Source organism: Bombina bombina, chromosome 5, assembly GCF_027579735.1.
Source record: "Bombina bombina isolate aBomBom1 chromosome 5, aBomBom1.pri, whole genome shotgun sequence".
Taxonomy (NCBI): Eukaryota; Metazoa; Chordata; class Amphibia; order Anura; family Bombinatoridae; genus Bombina; species Bombina bombina.
The window spans coordinates 429,724,151-429,735,967 of NC_069503.1; the positions used below are offsets into that span (position 1 = coordinate 429,724,151).

Genomic DNA, 11,817 nt, shown 5'->3' on the forward strand with positions numbered 1-11,817 from the left:
TACCAATAACCCTTAAAAGGACCTTTTGTAGGGCATTGCCCTAAGTTAAACAGCTCTTTCACATTTAAAAAATACTAAGTCCCCCCCAAAATAAAAAACCTAACACAAAAAAAACATAAAGTACCCATTGCCCCTAAAGGGGCATTTGTATGGGCATTCCCCTTAAAAGGGCATTCAGCTCTTTTACTGCCCTTAAAAGGGCACTCGGCTCTTTTTTACAGACCAAAAAACCCTAAACTAAAAAAAAAACTTAAAAAAAAAAAGTGTAAGACAAAGCCCCAAATAGGTGCTCACCGTTCCTGAAGTCCGACGGAGAAGGTCTTCTTCAAGGCGGCTCCATCATCTTCTATCTTCATCCGGAGCGTAGGTGGCGCGGAGCGAATGTGTGGCGGCGATCTTCAGCGGCGGCGGTCCAAAGCGGTGTGGATGCTTCTCTTCATGCGATCGTCCGCCGCACACTGAAAATTAAATGCAAGATACCCCATATTTATTGGGGTACCACCTAGCATTCCTATTGGCTGAAATTTTGAAATTCGCCAATAGGATGAAAGCTACTAAAATCTTATTGGCTGATTTGAACAGCCAATAGGATTTCAGTAGCTCTAATCCTATTGGCTGATTTCAAAATTTCAGCCAACAGGAATGCAAGGTACCCCAAATTGAATGCGGTACCTTCCATTCAATTTTTAGTGTACAACGGAGATCGGATGAAGTGGAGCCTCCATGCTGCTGAGGACCGCCGCTCCAGGTCCGCACATCTTGGAAGACACCTTTGTGCTGCCTTCGCTCCGGATGAAGATAGAAGATGATGAAGCCACCTGGAAGAAGATCTTCTCTGTCGGACTTCAGGAATGGTGAGTACCTATTTGGGGCTTAGTCTTGGGCTTTTTTTTTATTTTTTGAGTTTTTTTTTTTTTTTAGATTAGGGTTTTTTGGGCTGTAAAAGAGCTGATTGTCCTTTTAAGGGCATTGCCCATACAAATTGGTAGTTTAGTTTTTTTTGTGTTAGTTTTTTTATTCTGGGGGGTTTGGTGGGTGGGGGGGGGTTACTGTTAGGGAGTACTTTGTAAATTTTGTATGTAAAAGAGCTGATTTCTTTAGGGCAATGCCCTTCAAAAGGCCCTTTTAAGGGCTATTGGTAGTTTATTGATAGATTAAGGGGTGTTTTTATTTTGGGGGGGATTGTTTATTTTTAAAGGGGTATTAGTTTAGGTTTAAATTTTTTATTTTGGATAGCTTTGTTTATTTTTTTTCTGTAATTTTACATTTTTTGTAATATTAGCTTTGGGGTTTTTAGTTCTTCAAAAATAGACTGCCCTCTGGGCAGGCTTATCGCCTAGTAAGAAATAAATGCATTTTAAAAAGTTTAAAAAAAACCCAACTATTTCATAGTAATAGACTTTTCATAGTCAAAATTAAACTTTAATGAGTCAGATAGGGCATGCAATTTGAAACAGATTTTAAATGTACTTTTATCATTAAATTTGTTTTGTTCTCTTGGTATTCTTTGTTGAAAGCTAAACCTAGGTAGGCTTATATGCTAATTTCTAAGCCCTTGAAGGCCGCCTCTTATTTCAGTGCATTTTGACAGTTTTTCACATCTAAACAGCACTAGCTCATGTGTACCATATAGATAACATTGTGCTCACTCCCGTGGAGTTACTTAAGAGTCAGCACCGATTGGCTAAAATCGAAGTCTGTCAACTGAAATAAGGGGGCAGTCTGCAGGGCTTAGATATAAGGTAATCACAGAGGCAAAACGTATATTACTATAACAGTGTTGGTTATGCAAAACTGGAAAAACAATAACAATTTTGGAATTGACTGTCCCTTTAAGGTTCGTTCCTGAATTATACATAGCAAAATAGTTGAATGTAGTTACTAGTGTGCATACCTATAAAAAATACATGATTACTGGTAAGTTGTATTTTAATTGTATTTGTGTGTGTGTGTGTATTGCATTTTTTATTTGGCTAATCATTTTTTTTATTTTTTGAATTTTCCTATACAGTGGTCAGGAGCTCTCAGATGATTCTGCTACTGAATTTCATCAAGGACACGAGGATGTGACATCAAATATTGACAATGGCAGTTCAGTGTTATGCTGAGATTGTAAGAAGGAGTCGAGAAATATTGGTTAGTCAGATCAGAAACACCAAGTGCTTGCTAGAAAACCTGACTAAAAGTCATTATCTTTCTGCTGAAGACAACGAGATTGTTTTACAGTTTCAAACACGATCAGATAAGGTGACTTTTTCTTGCAAGTTTTTATATCCAAATCTATTTTTTTTTGTTCTTAGCATATTATATAATATAATACCAGATGTATCATGTAGGAAGAAAAGTTCATAATGTGAATTCATTACATATGGCATACTTTTTACTATTCTGTTTTATATCTGTAGAAAGCTCTTTGTAAAAATAAATGACACAAAAAAGATATAGAGTTGATACAACTAAGAGGCAAAACCATTGCAAGATTTTAGGACACTAAGGTAGCTTTGTCTGATTTATAAAGGACTTCAGATATGAGCACAAATCCATCTCGGTACATTATTGTGACTTGGCTCAGCATTTAAAGCTTTATCATTACTGTTGTCAACAAGATGTGTGATTTAGGGGGAGTTTGATAAAATTCTTTAAATCTTTTGTAAAAATTATGGGGGATTTGCTCACCTGCTGTCCAGATTAAGGAAATATTAAAAATTATGCATAGGGGGTCTTAAGTTGCAACTAGATAGTAAGTCATTTTCAAGCTTGGCCATAAGTTCCTCCTATATTTTTGAGGAACATGTGCTCCCAAATACAATCTATTGTGTTGTTGTGATTTAAGCTGTATAACACAATCTGTAGGTAGGTCATGTTATAAAAGTTCCTGACATGCTCATAGATCATCCTAGTAAGGTAAATAGGGCTTCAACGTGATACACTCTGGCAGCAGACCTATGTTAGCCATTATTTATTCTGCATGTGCAATGAGGGCCCAGAACGTAGAGAGAGTGGATCAAGGAAAGGTTAAATTATCCACCCAAACAAATTTCTACAGATGATCTCTTTGTACTTTTAACAACCAGTGCTACTTATAACTTAATGAACAATAACCACATGAGAGGGACTTTGTAGCTCCCAGGTCTGACTCTGAGTAATGGGATGGGATGAGACCCCAAAATCCATTAGCCCACTGTTGGGTCTTAGTGACCACTGACCTGCAACACCTATGTTTCATCCCCTGCTTAAAGAGCCCTTTTATCCAAAATTAAAATGCACATCTATTATGCACCATGAATTAGTATTTTAAACAGTGAGTCTGCACAAGGAGCTGGTTGTGTCTTGTATCATGTAAACTAAGTCGCATAATACAACGAACTGCTGGCTTTCTGAGCAGACAAGCTGCTTGAAACGCTGGTATATCGGCATATCTAGATATATGTCACATGCACAATAATAGCTTGCAGTGAAACCAGTGATAGATTTTAATAATTTTTTTTTTCTAAAACATGTTTATTGAAAATAAAAAAAAGCTTTTATTCACAGCTTAAATAGACATTCCAGCCAAAATTGGAATTCACATGGATGCATTTCACTTTTGGTTAGAAGCATTTTTGTAATATGAATGTATTAGCAAAATGATTCTAATAAAAGCTATAGATGTTTCAAAAGTGTATTTAAGTATGCACCGTGCACCAGCATTTTAAACACAGCACATGTTCAGAGAGCCTAAGGTGCTTGCATCATCCGGTAATGACTCAATTTGTTAATTGCTGATATAATACAAGCTCCACTGGCGCTCAGAGCAGCTGCAGTATTTAAAATGCTGGTGCGCTGAGAATATCCAGCTATGCTTCACATGCACGTGCAGAGGACAATGTTAACACTAAAAGAGTAATACATTTTGCTAGAAGCATTTTTGCCAATACATGTATATTGCGAATATGTTTATATTCAAAGATTTAATCTATGTGCATTTACATTTTGACCGGAATGTCACTTTAAATTACCATTTTAGTTTTGGTTGAAATGCCCCTTTAATTTTAAATATAAAGCTATCTTTATGCCAAACTTATCAGCTTTTTAATGGAAAATTCAAAATGATTTTATGTCATTGCATTCCACATAAAACTGGGACACTGATTAATTATAATTAATAATAGAAATCTATGTTGTAGCTATTTAATTTTTTAACTATATTCTGTAATGTAACATAGTAGATGAGGTTGAAAAAAAGACAGAAGTTCATAGAGTTCAACCTACACAAATCTTAATATATTTACAAAAAAGCTCCAGTTGAACTTAAAGGGACACTACACCCAATTTTTTTCTTTCGTGATTCAGATAGAGCATGCAATTTTAAACAACCTTCTAATTTACTCCTATTATCACATTTTCTTCATTCTCTTGGTATCTTTATTTGAAATGCAAGAATGTAAATTTAGATGCTCGCCCATTTTTGGTGAACAACCTGGGTTGTTCTTGCTGATTGGTGGATAAATTCATCCACCAATAAAAAAGTGCTGTCCAGATTCTGAACTAATAAAAAAAGCTTAGATGCCTTCTTTTTCAAATAAAGATAGCAAGAGAACGAAGAAAAATTCATAATAGGAGTAAATTAGAAAGTTGCTTAAAATTGCATGCTTTATCTGAATCACAAAAGAAAAAATTTGGGTTCAGTGTCCCTTTAAATGAATCCCATTAGAAATGGTGACCCATTTAATGCAAGCAATCATATCTCTAAATTCTTTTTCTAGCCAGAAATGTATTTAAACCATTTTTAAATTTATCTAAGGTATTGACATTTAGTACCTCCTTAGGTAATGAGTTCCACAATGTTATTGCTGTTACAGTGAAAAAACATTTACGTTGCTGGAGATTAAATCTCCTTTCCTCCAGCCTTAAATTGTGACCTCTTGTCACAAACAATTTTCTTGGAATAAACAGAGCTTCTGTCATCTCTGTACACACAGAGAGAAGCACACTCACAGGAACGAACAACTGGCTCAATACTATTGTTAGCCTGTTTATTCCTGTTTATTCCTCTAAGCACACTGAGCAAGGAGTCCACGTCTGGTTTCCCCTTTTTCCCGTAGGGAGACTAAATGCACACAGAGAGAAGCACACTCACAGGAACGAACAACTGTCTCAATACTATTGCTCAGTGTGCTTAGAGGAATATGGCTACACCTCACTGACAACGAGGCCCAATGAAGGCCGAACCGATCGTCTGGGGTTGCTGTGTTCCCTGTTCAGAGAGGAATTGTCTGGTGTTTCAGCGCTGGACTGACCGTAATAGGCGGGATCAGACTGATATACTACAGGAAAGTTCTATTCTGTGAAAAGCATTACTGGGCTAAAAGGAAGCTGCACCCCGGTGGTAAATCGCCATAGAACAGGCTAACAATGGTATTGAACCAGTTGTTCGTTGCTGTAAGTGCACTTCTCTCTGTATGTATTTAGTCTCCCTATGTGAAAAAGGGGCAACCGGACGTGGACTCTTTGCTCAGTGTGCTTAGAGGAATATGGCTACACCTCACTGACGAGGCCCAATGAAGGCTGAAATGATTGTCTGGGGTTGCTGTGTTCCCTGTTCAGAGAGGAATTGTCTGGTATTTTGACGCTGGACTGACCGTAATAGGCGGGATCAGACTGATTTACTACAGGAAAGTTCTACTCTGTGAAAAGCATTACTGGGCTAAAAAGAAGCTGCATCCAGGTGGTAAATCGCAATAGAACAGGTTAACAATGGTATTGAACCAGTTGTTCGTTCCTGTAAGTGCACTTCTCTACTGTATGTATTTAATCTCTGTATATGTGCCTTGAATATATTTATATAAACTAATCATGTCACCTCTCAAGAACCTACAAACATAGAGATGTTGCTATTTATTCCTTGCTCCAAGTCCTTAAAGGGGCAGTATACACCAATTTTTATTTAACTGCATGTAATAGACACTACTATAAAGAATATGCACAGATACTGATATAAAAATCCAGTATAAAACCTTTTAAAAACTTACTTAGAAGTTCCCAATTTAGCACTGTTAATTAGATTAGCCTGGAACACCCACTGAAATGGACTGAGAGCAGACCCCCCCCCCTGCATATGAAAAGACACATTATACAAACAGAATCAGTCTGATGTCTGTATACATCAGTATACATCTAAAACGTTGGGGCTTGGTTAGGAGTCTGAAAATCGGGACAATGTTACTTACAAATAAGCAAAACTATACATTTTTACAAAAACACGTCCAGATGGGCTATATAAATTGGTTAGCTACAAAACATTTATGCAAAGAAAAATCTGGTGCATAATGTCCCTTTAAGAAAAATATTTAAAAGAACAGGGCCCAGTACTGCTCTCTTTGGGACTCCACAAATTACCTTTGCTCAATCTGAGTATGATCCATATACTACTACTCGTTGCTCCTTGTGTTTTATCCACAAGCTAACATTCTCAGATATTCCCAGTCTCTTAATTTTGTACATTAATCTCTCATGTGTAACTGTGTCAAACACTTTTGCAAAATCCAAGTGTATCACACTAACCGATTTCCCTTTATCCCTTTATCTATTTTTTTACTTCCTTCCTCTTGAAATCTCATTAAATTAGTTTAACATGATCTATTGCTCATGCTGATTTTAATCTATAATCTTGTTTACACAAATATACTCATTATTATAATCCCTTCAAGTATCTTCCCCACTATTGATGCCAGAAAACTGGTCTATAGCTTCCTGGATCAACCCTGCTTCCCTTTTCCTTCTTAATATGAGGAGAGTCCACGGCTTCATTCCTTGCTTGTAGGAATACAGAACCTGACCACCAGGAGGAGGCAAATACCTCCCCCACTTCCCTCATATCCCAGTCATTCTTTGCCTTTCCTCACAGGAGGTTGTCAGAGAAGTGTCAGAAGATACGGAGTAGTTCCTTATGGAGGGTAGTACCCTTCAGAGTGGGACTGGAGTTTTTAGTAGTCTTATCAGCCTCTCAGTGAGAGCATTGACAAGTGTTAGGGTCTGGAGATGCAGGGAGAGTCTTTCTGTGAACTCATCCAGACTGGTATTAACAGCTCCTAAGCAATCAGTGTTGAAGAGTTTCACTGCCTGCTTCTATCACTCAAGTCCATGTCAGGAGCGATGCTACAAGACTGTCAAATTATAGAGGCTGTGTGTCTGTTCCACGGCAGAGATTCCGGTAAGATCGTTTCATTTTCTCCAACATAGGTGTGTCCGGTCCACGGCGTCATCCTTACTTGTGGGATATTCTCTTCCCCAACAGGAAATGGCAAAGAGCCCAGCAAAGCTGGTCACATGATCCCTCCTAGGCTCCGCCTTCCCCAGTCATTCTCTTTGCCGTTGTACAGGCAACATCTCCACGGAGATGGCTTAGAGTTTTTTAGTGTTTAACTGTAGTTTTTATTATTCAATCAAGAGTTTGTTATTTTAAAATAGTGCTGGTATGTACTATTTACTCTGAAACAGAAAAGAGATGAAGATTTCTGTTTGTAAGAGGAAAATGATTTTAGCAACCGTTACTAAAATCGATGGCTGTTCCACACAGGACTGTTGAGAGGAATTAACTTCAGTTGGGGGAACAGTGAGCAGACTTTTGCTGCTTGAGGTATGACACATTCTAACAAGACGATGTAATGCTGGAAGCTGTCATTTTCCCTATGGGATCCGGTAAGCCATTTTATTACAGACAGTAAATAAGGGCTTCACAAGGGCTTTTTAAGACTGTAGACATTTTCTGGGCTAAATCGATTTATATATAAACATATTTTATACTCCATAGCCTTGAGGAATTATTTTAATCTTGGGAATTTTGTAAAATAACCGGCAGGCACTGTATTGGACACCTTATTCTCTAGGGGCTTTCCCTAATCATAGGCAGAGTCTCATTTTCGCGCCTGTATTGCGCACTTGTTTTTGAGAAGCATGACATGCAGATGCATGTGTGAGGAGCTCTGATACATAGAAAAGACTTTCTGAAGGCGTCATTTGGTATCGTATTCCCCTTTGGGCTTGGTTGGGTCTCAGCAAAGCAGATACCAGGGACTGTAAAGGGGTTAAATATAAAAACGGCTCCGGTTCCGTTATTTTAAGGGTTAAAGCTTCCAAATTTGGTGTGCAATACTTTTAAGGCTTTAAGACACTGTGGTGAAATTTTGGTGAATTTTGAACAATTCCTTCATACTTTTTCGCAATTGCAGTAATAAAGTGTGTTCAGTTTAAAATTTAAAGTGACAGTAACGGTTTTATTTTAAAACGTTTTTTGTACTTTGTTATCAAGTTTATGCCTGTTTAACATGTCTGAACTGCCAGATAGACTGTGTTCTGAATGTGGGGAAGCCAAGGTCCCTTCTCATTTAAATAGATGTGATTTATGTGACACAAAATTTAGAGAAAATGATGCCCAAGATGATTCCTCAAGTGAGGGGAGTAAGCATGGTACTGCATCATCCCCTCCTTCGTCTACACCAGTCTTGCCCACACAAGAGGCCCCTAGTACATCTAGCGCGCCAATACTCCTTACTATGCAACAATTAACGGCTGTAATGGATAATTCTATCAAAAACATTTTAGCCAAAATGCCCACTTATCAGCGAAAGCGCGACTGCTCTGTTTTAGAAAATACTGAAGAGCATGAGGACGCTGATGATATTGTTTCTGAAGGGCCCCTACACCAGTCTGAGGGGGCCAGGGAGGTTTTGTCTGAGGGAGAAATTTCAGATTCAGGGAAAATTTCTCAACAAGCTGAACCTGATGTGATTACATTTAAATTTAAGTTGGAACATCTCCGCGCTCTGCTTAAGGAGGTGTTATCCACTCTGGATGATTGTGAGAATTTGGTCATCCCAGAGAAACTATGTAAAATGGACAAGTTCCTAGAGGTCCCGGGGCCCCCCGAAGCTTTTCCTATACCCAAGCGGGTGGCGGACATTGTAAATAAAGAATGGGAAAGGCCCGGTATACCTTTCGTCCCTCCCCCCATATTTAAAAAATTGTTTCCTATGGTCGACCCCAGAAAGGACTTATGGCAGACAGTCCCCAAGGTCGAGGGGGCGGTTTCTACTCTAAACAAACGCACCACTATACCCATAGAAGATAGTTGTGCTTTCAAAGATCCTATGGATAAAAAATTAGAAGGTTTGCTTAAAAAGATGTTTGTTCAGCAAGGTTACCTTCTACAACCAATTTCATGCATTGTCCCTGTCACTACAGCCGCGTGTTTCTGGTTCGATGAGCTAGAAAAGGCGATCACTAGTAATTCTCCTTCTTATGAGGAGATTATGGACAGAATCCGTGCTCTCAAATTGGCTAATTCTTTCACCCTAGACGCCACTTTGCAATTGGCTAGGTTAGCGGCGAAAAATTCTGGGTTTGCTATTGTGGCGCGCAGAGCGCTTTGGTTAAAATCTTGGTCAGCGGATGCGTCTTCCAAGAACAAATTGCTTAACATTCCTTTCAAGGGGAAAACGCTGTTTGGCCCTGACTTGAAAGAGATTATCTCTGATATCACTGGGGGCAAGGGCCACGCCCTTCCTCAGGATAGGTCTTTCAAGGCCAAAAATAAACCTAATTTTCGTCCCTTTCGTAGAAACGGACCAGCCCCAAGTGCTACGTCCTCTAAGCAAGAGGGTAACCCTTCTCAAGCCAAGCCAGCCTGGAGACCAATGCAAGGCTGGAACAAGGGAAAGCAGGCCAAGAAACCTGCCACTGCTACCAAGACAGCATGAGATGTTGGCCCCCGATCCGGGACCGGATCTGGTGGGGGGCAGACTCTCTCTCTTCGCTCAGGCTTGGGCAAGAGATGTTCTGGATCCTTGGGCGCTAGAAATAGTCTCCCAAGGTTATCTTCTGGAATTCAAAGGGCTTCCCCCAAGGGGGAGGTTCCACAGGTCTCAATTGTCTTCAGACCACATAAAAAAACAGGCATTCTTACATTGTGTAGAAGACCTGTTAAAAATGGGAGTGATTCATCCTGTTCCATTAGGAGAACAAGGGATGGGGTTCTACTCCAATCTGTTCGTAGTTCCCAAAAAAGAGGGAACGTTCAGACCAATCTTAGATCTCAAGATCCTAAACAAGTTTCTCAAGGTTCCATCGTTCAAAATGGAAACCATTCGAACAATTCTTCCTTCCATCCAGGAAGGTCAATTCATGACCACGGTGGATTTAAAGGATGCGTATCTACATATTCCTATCCACAAGGAACATCATCGGTTCCTAAGGTTCGCATTCCTGGACAAGCATTACCAGTTCGTGGCACTTCCGTTCGGATTAGCCACTGCTCCAAGGATTTTCACAAAGGTACTAGGGTCCCTTCTAGCGGTGCTAAGACCAAGGGGCATTGCAGTAGTACCTTACTTGGACGACATTCTGATTCAAGCGTCGTCCCTTCCTCTAGCAAAGGCTCACACGGACATTGTCCTGGCCTTTCTCAGATCTCACGGATGGAAAGTGAACGTAGAAAAGAGTTCTCTATCTCCGTCAACGAGGGTTCCCTTCTTGGGAACAATAATAGACTCCTTAGAAATGAGGATTTTTCTGACAGAGGCCAGAAAAACAAAACTTCTAAACTCTTGTCAAATACTTCATTCCGTTCCTCTTCCTTCCATAGCGCAGTGCATGGAAGTAATAGGTTTGATGGTAGCGGCAATGGACATAGTTCCTTTTGCGCGCATTCATCTAAGACCATTACAACTGTGCATGCTCAGTCAGTGGAATGGGGACTATACAGACTTGTCTCCGACGATACAAGTAAATCAGAGGACCAGAGATTCACTCCGTTGGTGGCTGTCCCTGGACAACCTGTCACAGGGGATGAGCTTCCGCAGACCAGAGTGGGTCATTGTCACGACCGACGCCAGTCTGATGGGCTGGGGCGCGGTCTGGGGACCCCTGAAAGCTCAGGGTCTTTGGTCTCGGGAAGAATCTCTTCTACCGATAAATATTCTGGAACTGAGAGCGATACTCAATGCTCTCAAGGCTTGGCCTCAGCTAGCAAAGGCCAAGTTCATACGGTTTCAATCAGACAACATGACGACTGTTGCGTACATCAACCATCAGGGGGGAACAAGGAGTTCCCTGGCGATGGAAGAAGTGACCAAAATCATTCAATGGGCGGAGACTCACTCCTGCCACTTGTCTGCAATCCACATCCCAGGAGGCCCACATTACTCAACTGTGGGGCATTCCAGACATGGATCTGATGGCCTCTCGTCAGAACTTCAAGGTTCCTTGCTACGGGTCCAGATCCAGGGATCCCAAGGCGACTCTAGTAGATGCACTAGTAGCACCTTGGACCTTCAAACTAGCTTATGTATTCCCGCCGTTTCCTCTCATCCCCAGGCTGGTAGCCAGGATCAATCAGGAGAGGGCATCGGTGATCTTGATAGCTCCTGCGTGGCCACGCAGGACTTGGTATGCAGACCTGGTGAATATGTCATCGGCTCCACCATGGAAGCTACCTTTGAGACGAGACCTTCTTGTTCAAGGTCCGTTCGAACATCCGAATCTGGTCTCACTCCAGCTGACTGCTTGGAGATTGAACGCTTGATCTTATCAAAGCAAGGGTTCTCAGATTCTGTTATTGATACTCTTGTTCAGGCCAGAAAGCCTGTAACTAGAAAAATTTACCACAAAATATGGAAAAAATATATCTGTTGGTGTGAATCTAAAGGATTCCCTTGGGACAAGGTAAAAATTCCTAAGATTCTATCCTTTCTTCAAGAAGGATTGGAGAAAGGATTATCTGCAAGTTCCTTGAAGGGACAGATTTCTGCCTTGTCTGTGTTACTTCACAAAAAGCTGGCA

At 40.3% G+C, this 11,817-nt stretch overlaps 1 protein-coding gene across 2 annotated transcripts in view; it reads left to right on the forward strand.

Annotated features, from left to right (window-relative positions):
• Window positions 1-11,817, forward strand: part of NOD1 (nucleotide binding oligomerization domain containing 1) — a 311,719-nt gene that overhangs the window by 79,030 nt on the left and 220,872 nt on the right. For both annotated transcript variants that reach the window (XM_053714271.1, XM_053714272.1), the window contains exon 2: window positions 2,012-2,247. In XM_053714271.1, the coding sequence (XP_053570246.1) occupies window positions 2,086-2,247 (162 nt within the window). In that variant the 5' untranslated portion in view covers window positions 2,012-2,085. The remainder of the gene's footprint in view (window positions 1-2,011; window positions 2,248-11,817) is intronic.